Here is a 19,376-nt window from a genome sequence, read left to right as displayed (position 1 = left end):
CATGCCTTATTTCTAAAGCCTACTTTGAATGCAAGACTTTACAAATCAAGGTTTTTTTCCCTGTTATACAACTGCAATATAGTTCCAAGAGCTTTCATCACATGCAGCACTAATACAGAATTGGATAATAAGAAGTAGATTTCTCAATTGAAATTTTCTAGAAAAAAAAGAATTAATAAGCCACAACTTATTTAGAAAAATAACCTATTACTTTTTATTATATAGTTCTGTTAATTTTAAAGAGTATAATGAAATGTACATGTCTAATTTAAAAAAATCTCAGTGCAGCTAGCCCTCTCAACTTACAAGGAAGTAAAAACCGCAATAAGGGCAATCAATATAACACGATTAGATCAAGACAAGATTGTTTTTTACTTACTTGATGTTTCTAGCAACTCTTGATGCAATGAGTAAGGAATTAATGGATCTGGCAGATCGGCAAAAAATGCTTTAAGTGCCCCAGCCACTGCATTTACTGTTACTCCCATAGCCTCCAGACTGATATTATGATCTGTAAAACAAAATTAAACAGTAGTGTAAGTAAAGCCTACAGCTATCATTCCTCAGTGTTTTGAATAAATTATTTTCTTCATAAAATATTCAAAAGGTTGCCAAACATTTGTGAAAAAATGCACAAAAAGGTGAACCTATAGATAAGCTGCCATCGCTTTGACCCACATGAAATCACCTAAGAAAATCTGACAGTAAAAGAAAACAGAAGATCAGAAAAATCAAGTTGTCTAATTCTCCATGCAGACTTAAACACTTTTCTACTTGCCACTAACTGACTTCTGATTAATCAATTTTGCCTATGAATCAGTTTTAAATTCTATTTCCCAAAATCTCATTAAAAAGTGGTACAGGGCACAACAATTCACAGAATTCATGTACTTTTACTCATGTGACCACATGAAGCCTTTTAGAAAAGGACAACAACATAACAGTGACCACACACAGCCATATAATCTACTGCTAGATTCCCACATGACAGATGCTTTATAACTAGAGGTATTTTTTTAACTGAAATTTGTAATAGTCATGCTACATAATTTTTAAACCAAGGCTAGAGATGGAAGCACTGTAAGCTGCAGAGCATCAAGTATTTAAAGACTGAAAATCTGAAAATGTTAAAGTCACTTTTCAAAAGTTCACCTCAAACTCTGGAATGTGCTTTAATAAGGTGACTGAAGAAAAAACTAGCATTAGACTCAGATTATCTGAAACAGCATAGTGAAGCATAAAAAACTAGTGCATTTAATTTCCTTATCTAGGAAGGAATTACACCATTTTTAACAGCCTCAACTTCATGATTAATACCCAAGAACTTTTAAGAAGTGTTTTCATTTTGACATATCAGCAGAGATCATAAATTAAAAATGAGAAAACAGAAAGGAAAAAAAATGCTGACTCTCTCGTTTAACACAGCAAAGCAAACAGCATAATCTACCAATCACATTCAAGTATATTCTAGCATGAGAAAGCTTGTTAAAAATCTGTTGTCAAGATTTAATGACTAATCCATATTGTTCAAGACAGCTTTCAATAAAGTATCAGGAAGTACTGCATTTGAGGGTGATAAGAGAGGGAAGTGAAGGCCTTTATGTCTAGGACCGATGAACTATCAACACAAGGACAGATAGGACAGCATTTAAACTCCCTTAAACACTGGAACGCCTACTAGAAAGTATATTAACAGCACTTAAAGCCAGCTGCAGCAAGATTATAGCCCATCGTTGGTTTATACATAGCTTCACTGCTAATAACATGGACTATACCAATATAACTTAACAGAGCATTACATATGCAGTGGTATGGAAGTCAGTTTGAAAGTGCAGCTCTCTTGTATTGCACCGTGATAAATCCATGGCGAATTCAAATTCTGTTTTGGCTGTGAATAATAAAATCCATCATTACCTTGATCAAACTGTTTCTGAATGTTGTCTTGATCTGTTTTATTCCCACTTACACGGTACAGGCCTTCAGTACATAATCCTTTGAAAAGAAAGGGGGAAAAAAAAAAAAAAAATGTTGAAAACAAAGTTTATATACTATCTAGGAAAACAGTCAGTCATAATCACTAATTCAGAAACCAAAAGGAGGAATGCAAACCCTAACTGCCCCAAAAGTAACATTTTAACCATTATAGCGACACAGGACTACCAAAACACAAAATACAAGTTGTCTGTTGAGTCCAGTATTCCATTTAATATAAGTAAGAGGAAACAATATTGTAGGATAATAACCTGAGCACACACATTTGTGGAATAATTTAGCCAAAAATTATTCACTTCCTTATCTTTACTAGATTGTTATTTGCATCTTTTTTTTTTTTTAACCATGAAAAATCTTCATTCTGGGGTTTGGTACCCACAGAATTTACTTTAAAAACTCTTCACAATTTGGACATAGCAACATAGTATGGCAAGCAGTAACACTAACAAAATACTCTGCAGAAAAATCAAGCATTTGTAATTAATTCCCAATTTCTCAATTTCATGTTACACACTGCTGTATGAGACAGACTTAATCTTCTAACATACTTTCCTTTTTACCATTTATATCTTATAAACTTTGCATCTATTTCTCGTCACTTTATTTCTAAGGTATATTATCACATTGTTTACAAGTCTTTCTTTAAGGGGCAACAGGAAGCAGAGGTTCTCCAGGCTTCTCATTATTACTTTGTTTTACCATGAGTTATGGAATTCTCATAATTACCAGAGCTATTTTAGGTAAACACCATTAAAAAAAATTACACCTTTACCATGTGTGAACACACACACTTACTTGCTCACTTCACTCCAGTGATTATTCTTCCCATCATATTGCTGATTTTTTTGCCCACAGCTACAATCTGAACTAAGGTACCCATCCTGCTAATGAAACCACTACTCAAGAACTTTTCCCATGTTAATTTAGAACCCATTAAGGAAAAAAAGCAGTTTTTAGTTCCATAATTCTCCAAGTTATTACCTTTATTGCTGCAAAATTATCTATATGCTAGACCTCCATAACGGTAAATGGTTCTACTTAAAAATTCACAGGTTTGAGAGCTTTATGAAATCACTTGGCTTTTTACCATCACAGCTCAGTGACTGAATGCATTTTAGATTACCAGATCAACATGTAACTCTTCTGTCACACCAAAGTCACCAAGTGTGCCTGTTAACATACCAAGAAACACTAGTAATCCTGCTACAAGGCTCAAAGTACAGAAAGCTCTTAACTGCTTCAGACTGCTAGGAAATTTATACCAATTACTTTGATATCAATTCTCCTAACCCAAATCTCCCCTCTTAATCCTTGACAAATCACACAACTCTTTACTAGCTACATCAAGGCTATTTTAATAAGCTTTTCTTCAATAAACTTTTATACCTATTATTCAGCTGTCCAAATCCATAGCCAAGAGTTTTCTCTTAAAAATATACACCTAAGTAGTTTTAAAAAAACCCTGAGCCTCATTTACTGATGTCATCAAAAAGCACCAGAAGGTATGATTTGCTGACACAAGGCAAAAAGTGTTTTCAGTGACTGTTTTCCACAGCTGGAAGGCGTTTCAAACCTGTCTTCAAAAGAATACCTTGAGCATGCCACATGTTATCACAGAAACACTTTGCATTCCTCTTCCAGAAGTTGTAAATAAGTAAATAATAAAAAAAATCACTGGTAGATAAGAACAAGAACAAGATTAGTTTTGTTTAGTATGAGAGATTTCTCACTTTGAGACCCTACAGCCCCAGAGTATTCTGTTTTGTTCAACTGCTATTCAATTGCTTTCTGCACAAAAGGAACTGAATGTGCTGCAATAGCATTTTCTGAAAAGTCTGATCCAGTCACTGTTTAGCACGAGTATTTAGACCTTTAATACTTGAATTAGGCTGTCCTGGAGCCAGAGATGCTCTATTGCAATATCTGGATTTTGGAGGGGTTTGTTTGTTTATTTTGGGTTTTATTCTTGTGTGTGTGTTTGGGGTTGTTTTGTTTTCTTTTTCTTTTCATTCATGTAGTAGATACCTCTTGGCTCAGACCAGCACAGCTCCAAGAAACACAAAAAGACACCTTACAGTAATTTAAAAAAAATTTCATGTTCAACAACGAGATGTCTACTGAATTTAGGCAACTTCTAAAAATAACTAAGTGCTGCAATTCTGGATTAAGCTAACTAAATTAGTCTTTTGAAGCCCTCAAGGAAAAATACTTTTTCTTACTTGTATATTCTAGAAAGTAACACTTCATTAAATGATTGGTCAATTGTTACTATGCAGTTACATATAGCACACAAGGAGACACGTTTGATCTGTTTGTGCACACATACACAGCTACAAGTCTAAAGCAATGCTTTAATTCTACCTTTTTATTATCCAACCAGATCTCTGCATTGCTTGTTACATCAAGGTCTTCAACAAATAAAAGACACTCTAGTTCACCAGTTCTAGCTTTTCAACTTCTTGTGCATCTAATGTATATCCATGTTGAAAGAGAAAGCATGCAACTTTTTTTTAACTTGATGTTTTATAAAAATTCAATTCCTGCATCTGCAAGCCTGTTGATTTTTTTTTATTTTGAATCTTATCTATGTTCTTGTCCTACGTTCCTTCTGGTTCAACTGTAATTTTCAAGATATCCTTACTGGACACAATGGATGGTGTAAGAATCATCCGATTTATTTGCTCCTCCTCTGTCCCACTAGCTTTACTACACCTTTAGGTTTAAAGAATTAGATCCTCCTTGTCACAATAGCCTGTACTTACTTCAAAACAGAGTTTATCTTCTTTGTCTAAAGTATTCCTTGCTTTAAGTACCTCCTAGTGCCTAACAAATTCTCTTCTTATATCTTCTTTTGTGCTGCTTGTTGTGACCAAGGTTCCATTCTATCTGAAACTGAAACTACTCATGGACTTCAAAATATTTAAAAAAAAAAAAAAAAAAAAAAAAAGAGCAAGGTGGATCTGCACCTATATGCATATGTGGTTTGTAAGACACTTCCATTCTTAGGCACCAATATATGTCACAACTCTTGGTTCCTCCACAGAACATACTAACTTCAGTACAAGGGCAGGCCACAGACTATCTGGTACAATATCCAGTTTCCATACTAGTAAGTAGTATATGCTTCAGAAGAGAGAGAGGAAGAGAAGGAGAGAAACAAAACAGATCAAGCAAAAATAACAACAAAAAAATACCAAAGAACAGCAGCAATTTTCCTGTGGTATATGCTGCCAGCTTCCTGCAGATTGGCTTATGTAGGCTTTTGTGTAAGACGTTGTAATAGCCACTCGAGTATTTATCCTTAACTTGTCCAAGCCCATTTAAGTAATTTACTTGTAACTCAAGAATATACATCATGAAAGCACACTGGTTTTATGCTCAGTACCTGAAGTTTCATAAACCTTTTTTTGTTGATTTACAAGAAGCAGTAACTTCTCTACTCTTTCTCAGCACCTGTTCTTAAAACTTATATTATTTCCCTTCCTCATAAATTTTCTAAGCTAATCAATTCAGTCCCTCTCCATCTAAAAATTACTATTATTGTCATACGCAGTATTTTTTTAAAATTCTTTTCTACTCTAGGACAGGCTGATCCAGATTGTAAATCCAAAACTGCGTGCAATTAAATAATAGCATGATTTTCCCCATGTCACTCAGTCTCAAAATTTTTTTTATTCATTTTGCTTGCTTGCTAGCAAATACTGAGAGTCGAAGTTTTCAAACAGCTGTCTATGATGATTTTAAAGCCTCTTCCCAAGTGACAACAGCTATACTAATATTTAGCCTGCTGGAAAGTCACACAGGATCTGCCAATTTGATATCTGTAGCCAGGTTTCACTATCACCGTTCTGTCTACGTTTCTGAACACGCCACCCAATCACAGCAAGTCTGCCTCTCCCCAGTTTAATTCCTTCCCCTTCCAGTTGAACCTTTCAGGAATCATTTTCCACTACAACAGCTGAGACCATCACTCCCACACTCACCTTTGTAAATTTTGTGGTCTATATCATACTGTAATTTTATTCCACAGACTGACCAGATGTATCTCTTCTCAACCCCTCTGCTACCCAGACTACAGAAACCTAAAGGAACTGCCACCTTACAGGTCCAGAGCAGTAATTTCTGAGTACACCTACAATACACGGAATTACAGAGCGAAGAATTCAAACTCTTTTCAATTAAGAGTCTAGCACCAAATTTACTTAACATAAAAATACATTTAAAATTAAAAATACATTTAATGTGTTCTTATCTGTGCATATTAATATTGGTATTTAAAGATCCATGACATGGAATTCACACACTGAAAACAAGAACCAAAAATAAGTGTCTTACTGCTTCTTGTAATAAAATAATTGACAGAACACTGAAAAGATCAGTAAAAAGAAGCACAAGAAAATATGCAATACTTAGAAAAGCTCTCATCCAATGCTGAATTAACATTTCTATATTTTACATTAACTGATTATTAAACAAGCTCTCAATCATTTTATGAAATGTCACTCAATCACATTATTTCACGGCCTGTCCATTTTAAAGAAAAAAAAGAATAAAAGACTTCAATTAATAAGACACGATAAACATGCCTAGGAAAATGCAGGTGCACTCTTTACTTCATTAAAAAGGGGTGACATCTGAAGACACACTAATTTTCCAGGTGTATTTGCCGTTTGGTCACTTTGGGCCTGCAGAACGCTCGGAGAATAAGAAAAGCAGCAGAAGTATTCTAAATACTCTCCAAAAGATGTTGACATCTTGCTCTTATCTCCATTGTTTAGGAACTCTTTTCATAATTGCCATGATGTTTCCTTTGAAGAGACACCTTAATTAGCCATACAGCTCAACTGCACAACATGTGTTTATGAATATTTCAAAACATATTTGTTTAGTTTCCAGTGATTCTCACACACTAATAAATTAACACATGTGCTCCTCCTCCATCTGTCTGGTATTCAGTCTTCCATTATGAGAAACAACTGATGCCTGTTCTTCCCTCATCTCAAGTTTGGACAGGGTTTCATCCCCACAGATTAATTCCTAAATTGCAAAACAAACTGGTGTACAGTTTCCTAACTACTGAAACCTGTTTTATGCCAGTTTTGAAGTTATCACAGCAAAGATCCTCAGATCACCTACCAATGTCCTGCTCAAACAATGGTCAAGGGTGAATTCAGATTGGTTGCTTATCTAAATCTGTGCTTGAGTATATCAAAGGACAGAGAGCCTACAATCTCTTCAGGCAACTTGAACCTGTGCTTAAATAATCCTCAGAACAAGAGTTTTTCCTTTCTAGTTGGATATTTTAATGAACATTTGCTCTAATCCTCCTGCCACATACTCCAGTACTGTAGCCTGGCTGCATCTTCTCAGTAACCACCTCAAAGCTATGGGAGCCACTTTTGGGTATGTCCTCAGCCTTTCCTTCAAGCTGAACAAACCCACAGGTCAGGAGTTCCAGTCCCTGACCCTCTTCTGCTAGACTCATGCAAGTTTCTCAACATCTTTCTTGTAGTATTTCAGACAATGCCTCACAAGAGCAGAGTGAAAAAAAATAACCACTTCTGTTGCTCTAGTGCCTGCCCTTCTGCTGGGACAGTCAGAGAAGGCAGGATGCACTACTGACTCATGGTTAGCCTCTTCTCCACCATGACCCCCAGATCCTTTCCAGCAGCACTGCTAACCAGCCAGTCAAGTCCTCAGCGTGTACCGCTGCAGAAATTTAGCCCTTGTAATTCTAGTTGCAAGACATGGCATTTGTCCTAGCTGAATTCCATTCAGGTTCCTGTTGTACCATTCCTCCATCTTTTCTACATTTCCCTGAACAGAAGACCTGGCCTTGAATGTATTATCTACACCACCCACTCTAGGATTAGTCACAAACCTGATGAGGGTACAAAATATACTGTGGGGCTACTTAACTCTACTTTTACTGTATCTATCCAGAATCAAGATTAACAGAAGCATGGCCTATGAATTTTTTTGCTAAACTTATAGATTTATAGGCAGTTGAGTTAACTTAACTGATGATTATGATTGAAAAAGATGGTCTAACTCCAGCCCCATCAATCACTGTTTCTATCCTTCCCTTGCTCCTAGCTGTATAGTCCTGCTCTATGTCTTGCACTTGTTTTGACACAAAGATTTTTGATTCAGCAATGTCTGAGAAGTGCCCAAAATGAAAAGTGGCAGAAGCATACAGCAGAAGAGGTTCTTACTGGCTGTTACATTCTTTCTCATGTTGGGTCTCATACACTAGGCCAAGGGGGTTGGCCACTCTTGTCCTATTCTGTTCTCTCTATCCAACAGAACAGACTTACAAAAGCCCCGAGTTTTCCCAAGCTCTCTGAATAACAAGGGAGACAATCCAGCTGAATTTCTGGATTTTGCAGCCCCTATGAACAGATTTGCAATGATTTACCAACCTTCTTACCTCAAAAAGCACCACTGACTTATTTTCTTTGCCTATTTCTACCCAATCCTCATTCTCTGGAGACAATCTTTGCATTATCTATACTTTCAATGTCAAAGTCTGGCCTCATGGCAGATTCGATGTAAAAGGTCTGGGTATAACTTAGGTGAGAAGGAAATTCACAAATACTCTTTTACTCCAATTACCTCCAAAACTGTAAATTTAATAGCATTACAGAAAGGTATAAATATAAAAAGCAGTAATTATTGTACATATACAACACAGTACAAATTTTTTAATTTCACCTATAGCTCTCCAGAGACCATGTGAGAGAGTAAATAAGATGTGGCTCTGCCAAAATAATTTTCTTCTTTATTCTATACCTTGTCTCGCACAAATTGAGTAACTAAATTATTAAAGTACATATTATTCTAAACAGATTCTCTTCCCTCGATTGTTTCATGTAGAATTAACACTATATTAATGCAATCAATTTTCTACAAAGTATGGAATCTGTAGCCTTGTCAATGAAGTACATGGATATCCATATTCTACAAGCATTTTGAAAAAAGCTTGAAAGCCTCTAGAAAAATAATATTAAAATACTGCTATTATTATTAGAGTTGAATAGATTCAAGAGCTAAACTCAAAACAGCAAAACTGTGCTAATATTCATAATATTAATTTGGTGACTCCTTCCTTGGTAAACAGAATGAAATGTAATTTATACCAAGCTTTTCACCATTGCATGATGACGTACTCAAAAAGTAAAACCAAAACAGCAGTTTTAATAAATGCAGAAATATTAAATATCACTCACATACTATCAATTAGCATAAATAATTTTTGCCAAAATTAGAAGTTTAGGAAAGTTCAAAATAATCAACTTACATGTTGAATAACACATTACCAGTAGTTGAAATTGAATTTGCAACAGGTAAAACATTGTAAAAATGTGACAAAAACTCAAGCTACAAACTGGCCATAAAGATATAAGCTTTCCATACTTTAAAAAGTTAGATATACAATGGATATTTCTACATGGTATTGCAATATAAAATTCAAATCGTACCAACATTTCATTGAAGTTAAACGTTCAATTAACCTTCAGAAACCTGCATTCCTCTTTCTCAAACAAAACTATACAAGTATCAGAATATCCTCCTTACTCTCTACATGATAACTTAGAGTAACACAGAATTCATACTGTTAATACAGTTAAACAGTTGAGCTTCAAAAATTATCTCAATTCTGCTGCCTACATTTAGGAAAAAAAAATGAGCTCTACTAAAAAAAGTAATACTCTGCATAGGATATAATATTTTTAAAAATTAGCAGATCTTTTTTTCCTAGCACATCTTGTTATAGCACCATTACTTCTACACAAAAACAGCCACTGAAAAATTCCGAAAATATAAACTGAACTCTATTTTCCCTGCTAAATGTATTTTCATAAATGTAGTGTGCAGAAAAGCAATACACTAAAAAAAAAAAAAATTTCAAGTCATGTAACCAAATGACCTTCTATTCAGTCCACCAGGAGAAAGCAACAAAATACACCAGAAAAATTGTATCATCAAAATCTTCTTTTGGAATCCCCTAACCGAAAATAACTATCAATGGCAAAAAGCTAATTTAAGTAGCTCCCTTCTAGAGCAAGTTACATACCAATTTGCACAGAATGTGACAGATAAAAGCATACAAACATCAGGAGTTTAGACATTATGGCATGTCACTAATGACAGAAAAGTGTTCATCTAGTGAGATAATGCTGTCTTTACAAAAAAAAGTTTTCCTGAAAATATTATACGTTATTGCCAAGACATTTAGTGGAAAACTTGATAATTCACCATTATCAAGTTACTTACCTGAAAGATAAAAATTCTTTTGATCATCTTGTTCGATAAACCAACAAGGAAGAGCTCTGACAACCAACCAAGAGATTACTCATCCTGCTACAATTATAGTGAATTCAAAAATGAAAGGCTTGAATAGAGACAGGGTTTTCCTATCATCGGGAACAATGCATAGAGATACAAGCAAATTTTGTGTATGATATTTAGCCAAGCTTTCCAGACGTGACAGCATTATTAAATTTACTGGGTTTAGATCTGCTCAAGTATTAACCACTGTGCTCCCTCAGTTTCTGCTTCCAATACTATTAAAAAGATTCCAAAGAGTTTAAAGTCCTAGATTTTCTTTCAAAACCAGATACTAGCTGACTGCATAAAGCTAAACCAGTTCAGAGTATAACTTCTTGTTGAAAAATATCAAATTAAAAACTGGAACACACAACAAATAATTACACCTCTAGACCTTAACTTAGGCTCCATTATGTCTACCAGATCTTCCTTAACCCTGACAGGATCTATATTGCTCCTTCAAAAGAAAAATTCCTTGATTTATGAGAGGCTAGAAATTTCAGCTCCCATATTTACTTACTTTTTTTTTTTCCAAATTCTCCCTGCTCTACTAATGCACGCTTTCTTTTTGTGAGGATATCCCAGAACAGTCTGGTGAAACAAAAATCTGACAGCATTTTTTGCATGCACTCAATTTTGAAAAGATTTATGGTGGTGGAACAAGAATCTTCAAAGACCCTTCCTGATATTATCTCCTCATCTAAGCATCCAAAACAAAGCAGAGAAAACTTTTTTTTTTTTTTTTCACACTTTGTACTTTCTAGCCTCCATCACAACCTAGATGACTGGGTACAAAGTACTGTCTCCTATAATTTCATGAGACAGAGATAGGGAACATACTAGCCCTTCAATTTGAGATTAATCATACCTTGGCAAAAAACCTGCTATTCAGTCACACGGCAAATCACACGTGGTGACACAAAAGGAAGGAGCTCAACCCCATGAAAGTACCTTTTCAGGAAAAGCTAAACAAGTACTAAACAAATATGTCCTCTGTAACAGAAATTTGCCAACTGGCCTCTTTCAAGAGGAGTTGGAAAAGACTGCACTTCTTGATTAAAAAGACAATGATAATAAACACTGGTGTCCAGTTCAGATAGTAGACTGACCTGCTAAGAGACAGCTGAAGTACTGGGTGTCTCCCCAGGGCTCATACAACAGCTTTATCAAACAGGAATGGTACCACTCTGGACTCCAGCCCAAAGCAAACAGATCCCAACTTGCCTCCTGCAGAACTGATCATCTCCAAAAGTATTTGTGGAATTTTCTCTCAGTCTCAGTGATGTGAGTTTATCTTAGTATAGGATTTGAAGACAATGCAAATGAACATTATGTTTCAAAGGAACAAGTATGTTCTATCAGAACATTTCTTGAAACTCAAATACCTACAGAGTATTAACTCAATATAAAAGCAATACACATAAAAAAATAAAATTCCCACAGACAAGTGTGGAAGTTGAAAAGAAGAACCAACAGAGTAGGAGGCTACTTACAGAGTAGGAGAAAGAAAATTGTAATTCAGATCAAAAGCAGAGGTTTTATTCCATCTTCAATGGGTGCTTAAAAGAAATGGCAAGCCAACTGCTACCTTCACAGACAAAATCAAAGCATGCAGATGGCATGTTTGTCCAGCTTACACCTGCAGCCCGAATTAAAATTCTCCAGCTTTCAGTAGCTACACAGCAGCATCACCGGATGAACTAACCCATACTCAATCAGCCAAAGGAAAAGCAGTGCCTCCTAAGTCACCATTTCTGAGGAGCCCCTCACATTTTTAACTCATCATCAGCTTAATTAAACATTTTATTCTTCAAAGACAGGTCATTAGAGGAGAATAAAAGCGTTTATATCATAATCATATGTGATTATGATGAAAACAAGACAGCAAATCAGGTTTCCACATCATTAGCGCTTGCTCTCTCATTCCATAAGCTGGTGAAAATCCTCTGGAGAAATACTAGAAATCAACAGACAACAGACAATATTACTCTTCTAAGCAAATATTTTCTTTAGATCTGGATTTACAATTTTGTTTGACACTATTCTTACAAATTTAAATATGGTCCTGTTTAAGATGTTACTTCTAGATTCTACAAATTCTTCAAAAAATCATTTGTTCTTCACTACTGGTGAATGTTTTACATAGAAGTACATAGTAACTGTATGTAGGTATTTGTAAAGAACACAAATTCAAACAGTGATCTACTCATCAAATTATGTTGTTTTCTTCTGGTTCATTTTTTGTTTTGTCTTGTTGTTTGGGGTTTTTTTTCCCACTACATACAACGGCAAACAAAATATACTAAACTGCCTATATCACTATTACTCCTTGCCCGTCTTCCTGCTTCCTTGTTGTTTCCTGGGTGAGGTGGGGAAACCAAAAGCAAGAGCGAAGTACAGCTTTTACCCTCAGGCAAAGAATCAATAGGAGGCAAAGGTTCAAGACAGATTTATACTAACATCTCTGCCTTCCAAAAGATCAGTATCTGAGGTTTCATCTAATTTTTTTGGATTACAATAATACATTATATAAGTCTTCAAAAACAACTATTAGGCTGTTGTATTCCGGAAACACTACTCTTACAGATGAGAATAAAACTGAATGTTAGCTTAAGAAATAAAACCCCTCACTTTCGCCATAACTTTTACTGTCATCTTACAACGGAAATTATATTACAGAACTAAGAAAACATTGAAAAAAGGTGCTGTTTTACTTTCTGCCAAACAATATCAAGTTGCAGACACCCATCAAAAGATGGTCCTGCTCACATTTAAGCTCCAGTCAGCTGGTTTCATGCTCATTTGCTTCAAATACAGCAATATGGCATCTATGCAACTTCAGAGTGAGCAAGATCTACCACTAATCAAAAAACAGTGCTCTCCCATCTTTAAAAAAAAAAAAAAAAAACACCAAAGACAACCACAAACAAACAAACCCCACCCACAGGTCACACCCAAAGCTCAAAACTACTCCCCGCTCCTAAATGTATCTTCCGTTAGACCAGTAAGATCATCCTACTCATCTCATGGTCACACAGTAAATAGGCTGAAACCAGGAACAAACACAACCAGGGAGAAAGGAGAAAGATAAAAACCATACTGTGAAACTTCACCGGAGTGCAAAACACATACGTTAATAATTTAAGCTGGAAATCCACAAGTTAACCAAACTGCTTAACGTTTTTAATGTGGAATCACACATTTAGAAAAGAAATGTTTCTGTAACAAGCTAAAATGAAAATTATGTTTTTCAGCAAAATAAAGCAAGCCAGCTAATTAGGCCACACCAAGTACCTGTTTTCTGCAATTGAAAAAGGTGGGTTTCAGAGCTTTTTAATGTATGAGGTAAAATACAGGGGCAACAGTGAGTCAAGTAAGACTTGAATGGCACTGGGTTAAAAATCGTTTGACACTAGAAAGTGATGTAGTTGGGTTTTTTTTTTTTCATTAGAGGAAACAAATGTTAACTTCAAATTCTTGTCAAAAAGAAATTAAATACTTGTATAAATAAAGACAAAAGAACATCAAATATTAAGCATACAATTTGTATAACATAGACTACTTTTAAAATGTGCTTTTCCCATATTTATTTATTTCAAGAATGAAATTCCAAAAGTACTTTAAAACAGAAAATGAGAGGCTTTACCCATTATGCAAAGTGGGAGAATGTTTCCTCCCATAGCTCTCCTAACTTACCTGTATCCTCAATGAATTGCACACATTTTTCAACAAACAGAGGTATCGGTTTCTCAGGTGTAACCAGATCCTGCAGGGGCATCCCAAAGTAATTACTCTCCCAGTTTCTACGGATTGGAGGATTCAACGGCTTAGTTTTCTTTTTTAGCTGCAATAAAACAGAGTTATTTAATTAATGTTCGAGTAGCATGTTAACAAACTCATATTGCAACCATTCAGTAATAACAGATGACACATCTATCAGATATTAAAATTCCTCTCTGGCAAACAACAAAAATAAAGTGCTATTAAAATAGCATACATTGGATACAAAGCATTCATGTAACTTCTAATATATTTGGTCATTTTTTTATCACTTTAGGAACAGGATGACACAATGCACCAGCAACTGAAAGGCTACAGTAACAAAATAAGTGCACTATTTGTTTAGCATGCTATGGCAAGCTCTTTATATACAAACTGTCAGCATCACTTGTAAAGAAATCTACATCGACCACATCTGAACAACACCTCTACAGAAATTTTTAGGATGAGATTGTAAAGTGTCATATCACAAAAAAAAAAAAAAAAAAAAAAAAAATCGTGTGTCTTCTGAATGCATCTCACTGAAAATACATCATCTTTATACTGCAACTGTGCCAGAAACAGCCAATTCAGATAAGCAGCAGCTGAAAGGGCCAAGCTGTAGCTGAAGAACGTGTAAAACTCAGTGAAAACATCTTTGTCAAATGTTGAATGAAAGAACATTTTAAATATACATACATTAATGCAGTGAAAAATACAAAACCAAATTAAATTTTCTCCCCTCTCCCCCCAAGAATGTCCAGTGCACATCCCCACCATCTTAGAATAAATGGAGCAACACGCAGATTGTATTTCAGACATAGCAGAGAGAAAAAGACTGTGTGTCTCTTTGATTAAGACATAATATTCACATATGAAAATTAAATATAAACAAATTCTGTTGGTGTAAGTGGAAAGCAATCTGGTTAATGGAATAAACTACGATTTTACATAATTTTTATGTCAATTATAATACTAATTATTATCTGTATAGAAAACCTGGATATAGTATGAAATATCAAATATATGTCCACAAAGCCAGAATAAAGAATGGGTTTTTTTCTAATAATTGTCCTGTGTTTAGAAGAATGGTTGTAAAGGACTGAGATATCAAGTATGGTATTATAGTCTCAAAACAGCATGAAAGTTTCTTAGATGAATTGCCTACCTGAAATAGTCAGTTCAATCTGCAAATGGTAAAAACAACACACACCCACACACACCCCTGAGGTCCTTTTCAAACTAACCTAAAAGTAAAGTAGAAGACAATTGTTGCACGGCTCTTCCATGAGCATGCTATTAGGTTTTCACAAGGCAAAGTTATGGCAACATCTTTTTCAGTTATTTATCATTATGTATCATGTCTCTCTCCTGTCCAATATTTATCAAAAGATCTCTCTCAATTTCTCTTTCTTTTGAGGCATGGGAGTGGATAAACTCTCCAATGACAGTGCAAGTAAAATGTTCCTGCAAATAACGCTATCTATGTGATCTTCACAAAAAAATGCTGCAAACCAATAACAAAATGTTAAAGTATTAAAAACCCACGATATTATTTCCTGATTTGAGACTTTCATACTGTTAAGTTGCATGTCTAGACTTCGCAATCATAGTACTTATTGTGAAAGAAAAGGCACATTACTGTGCAAAAGACCTGATCTTTGTCAACAGATCAACTGACTTCAGGAAAAAAACAGGTCTTACTTCTAACAAAAATAAGCTTTAGTGAAAGCTTTTTGTTTTAAACTGTTCCTCACTCTGAGGAAATGGCAGGTTTTGAGATCCAGTCATAGCATGGAACTTTTTAAATCTGCTACTCAGGATAATAAAATAACCTTTTCTGTCTAAAGTTAAGTTCTCTAAGGAAATAATATATGAATTAAAACACTGTTAAACATTAAATGCTTCATTTAGTTAAACAGGACCTGAAAAAAGGGAAAAATTTCAAAATGCCTAGATTTTGGTGAAGAGATTATGGTTTTACCATAGCTATTTTTAGTTCAATAGTTCTGCTCAATACACCTACTCTTCACAATACAGCGGCCACCTAATACTTCATATACAGTGAGCACCTCTCTAGGCACAAAGACAATTTTGTTTACCTCTTCTACACATCATAATAAAAAAGGATTAATAGGGACCAAGTTAGAGAAGACAAGAATCAGCACAAAAGTTTTGTTAGTTAATTCTTGCAAAAAGTTCATTGTTTCACATAGCACTGTTTCATGTTAGTAATCAAAACACAAGGCCAACACCATAAACCTGAAGTCCTTAGTTTTCATATAATCTGTGGGCTTTTTATAACTGATTGCTGCACTAATCTTGAGCTTTCCAGCATAGGTTTCACCATTTCGTTCTTGCCAAAGACAACTTCTCTTCATACCCTAACAGATTTTAATGCCAAGCCTCCAGCTGAGACATATGTCCTTTGGCAGGAAAGCATTTTAACTCCGAGAATCCCAAACTTGCTATCAGCAATACAAGGCAAAAGCATTTACCTGCAATATTGCTTTAATTATGGTAGTTAATCACTGAAACGTGTGTTGCAAAAGATTAGCCAAAGTCTGCCTAATAAAAGACAAAGTAAATGTGAAAACCTATTCTCGCATGGCAGCATTCAGTTCTCGACTTCAAAACTAGAAATATTACTATAAAAGGCATCAAACTGAAAATGTAGATTTGAAGATACTCAGGATCAACCCTCTTGACTGGAGGTACCAGGGAATCAGCTAAGCAGTGCTCATCTTCTAGAGAGAAACTAGGCTTCAGCCAGCCATGAGTCTTGAGAGTACAACACACTTAAACACAACCTTTTAACATGAACTTAGAAAACCACATTACTGCCCAAATCTATCTATCAAACCACTTTAAGGATGGGTTGCTCACTCTAGTAAGTCCTCTCTGTCCAAGAGAAGCTCCCCTGTTTTTCCCCTCTCACCTCCATCCCAGCAGAACTACCATCACAATTTATTTATCAAAGAGGAGATTCAGCCACTTTTCCACCTCCCACACACTTGACTACCACTTTTAATACAAAGGACACTTTCTGCTTGCTTCATTTGCAGTCAGCCCCAGGGTCACAAAGGGCAGAGTCAATATTTCCAGGACTATTAAAATACTTCATAAAACCACGCACCACAAACAGCATTCATTTTGTAGGCTTAATAAAGTATTTGTAATCTAATTCATGGCTAGCTCTTCAGAAACTACACGACATATGAATAATGCAGATGATGGTCCCTAGTATGTTCTCTCTTTCTTCTCCTCATGCCATTTTTAGAGTTCCAGCTTGTTATACTAAGTTTTAAGCTACAGAGACTCACGAGCACATAAGGCTCCAAATATGCATTTTAAGAGTGTTAAATTTGAACAGATGAAACCTGAAAGTACAGATTTTGGTATTTCCTATATTCCTTGGGAGAAAAAAAAGTAAGAAATTCACTGCATATTCCAGTCTGATGGAGACAGGACTTCAATATATCAACCATTGAATATCCACAAGAACAGCTGAATAAAAAAAGTTGATTTCCCATTTCTCACATGTTTACCATAGTCTTATTAAAACTGAGATCAACACACATGGGCTGTACATTTCCTGACACTATTTCAGTAACAATTTCAACATAAAATTTCATACAGTTTTGAAATGATAATGAGAGCAAACATGTTTAAGCATAGAAAAACAGATGTCAAATCTGTACGGCTTATATCAGGTTCTAAAATAAGTCAGAGTAAGATATATGGAATTCATCTAGTTGCTAGTGGATTTTTCTTGCTAAAAATACCAAGACAAATTTTCAGATTAATTTGAAGTAAAAGGTATCTTAAAATGATTTTGGTATAAAGGAAAATGGGAAGAAAATAAGTCACTATCTTATTTGTAAACAACAAAAGTCTGCAGACATTTGCAAGGCTTAATGTTTTAAAGTGGTGTTTTTCAGTTTTAACAACACAGCTGGAAACTCCAGTCAAAAAAAAAAATCATATCTTGAATAATGAAACTTATTGACTATTGGTCAAACACAAAAACAGTGACTTTTTCAGATTTAATAACTTTTAACAATGGCATGTCAAAGAATTATCACAGGTCAGTTAACTTACTATAGTGTTTAGACCTCTGTAGTTAGGATTTGTTTTCAGAAGTACTTAAATAATTACTTCCATACAAAAAAATAAAAGACACTCATGCTAATGTTATACACATTTGCAAAAACAGGAATAACAAAGTAATTCTTCCATAACCAGGCAACAAGCCTACAGAATTTATTTCAAAGTGAGGCTCTGCCTTTCCCTTTGCAGAAATTCATTCAGGATATTTGCCCTTGTTGAAATGCTGGAGAGGATAAGAACTAAACCAACTATACTTTGTAAGAGGGGAGGAAAAATAAAAAAATACAGCCTAAATTAGACACACAATATATATTAAGTGTTCACAAAGAGGTCTAAAGTAGATGGGTGAATTTTTAATACTTTTTAATTCCATAGTAAAGATAAATAATTTTATTAATTATAACTTTATGGAATAGCTACAGGTTTCAAGACCAGGAAGGCTTCCTGCTGTACAGGGAATTAGAAAACTACAAAATTAAGATGTGTCAAAAATAACTTGCAATTATTTCACTTATTAATATCAATAGATAAAGCAATACCAATTAGAAATATTTTAGAAATTATTTATCATCAAGCTTGTTTACACATGACAAGAACATAGTGAAAACAATGTAAGCCAAAATGCACTGTGGTTTGGGCCTTATATCAATGCATAAACTGCAGACAGTTGCAGCTTTAGGGTTGTTGCACACAGGTGAAGAAATTCTTCCTGCCTGAGATGTAGAAAGGCTTCCTCTGACAAGATCCTTATCCTCTAGGAATGTTCCCTGCCCTTCCACGGCCTGAGATTTTCTTCATTTTCTCTCTGACAAAATTATTATATGGCCTGCAAGGCTCCTGCTTTTAAAGAGACTGGTGTGTACCAACAGACAACAATGTTTTGTATTATACCTCAGTATTAGAGTGTTAAAGATTCTAATTGAGATAAGCAGTAACTTGTAGTTCCCACTTGCAATTTTTGAAAAGGATATGAATGAGCACTCATCCCAGCTGCAGAGGTCTACTTGGCAAAGCAGAAACAGCTGAGGCAAAGTTGCACATGAATGTTGTACTCTGTGCTTAGTTCCTCCAAATTTGTGAACACTAGTAAGGAAGCAAATAATCAGAGAAAGCATGTTGATAGAGGGAATGACTCACTCTGGAAAACGCATTTAACCTGTGAGATACTTTGCATAATAACAGCA

General features: G+C 35.0%; 1 protein-coding gene across 1 annotated transcript in view; it reads right to left on the bottom strand.

The window, feature by feature from the left end:
- Positions 1 to 19,376, bottom strand: part of ARHGAP5 (Rho GTPase activating protein 5) — a 37,525-nt gene that overhangs the window by 9,819 nt on the left and 8,330 nt on the right. The window contains exons 2-4 of the mRNA XM_008936380.1: positions 14,020 to 14,167; positions 1,915 to 1,992; positions 380 to 511 (exon numbers count right to left, since the gene is read on the bottom strand). Coding sequence (XP_008934628.1) covers positions 380 to 511; positions 1,915 to 1,992; positions 14,020 to 14,167 — 358 coding nt within the window. The remainder of the gene's footprint in view (positions 1 to 379; positions 512 to 1,914; positions 1,993 to 14,019; positions 14,168 to 19,376) is intronic.

Source organism: Merops nubicus, unplaced genomic scaffold (genome assembly GCF_000691845.1).
Source record: "Merops nubicus isolate BGI_N331 unplaced genomic scaffold, ASM69184v1 scaffold1300, whole genome shotgun sequence".
In the NCBI taxonomy this organism is placed as follows: domain Eukaryota; kingdom Metazoa; phylum Chordata; class Aves; order Coraciiformes; family Meropidae; genus Merops; species Merops nubicus.
This window is presented reverse-complemented; position numbering and strand designations above follow the sequence as displayed.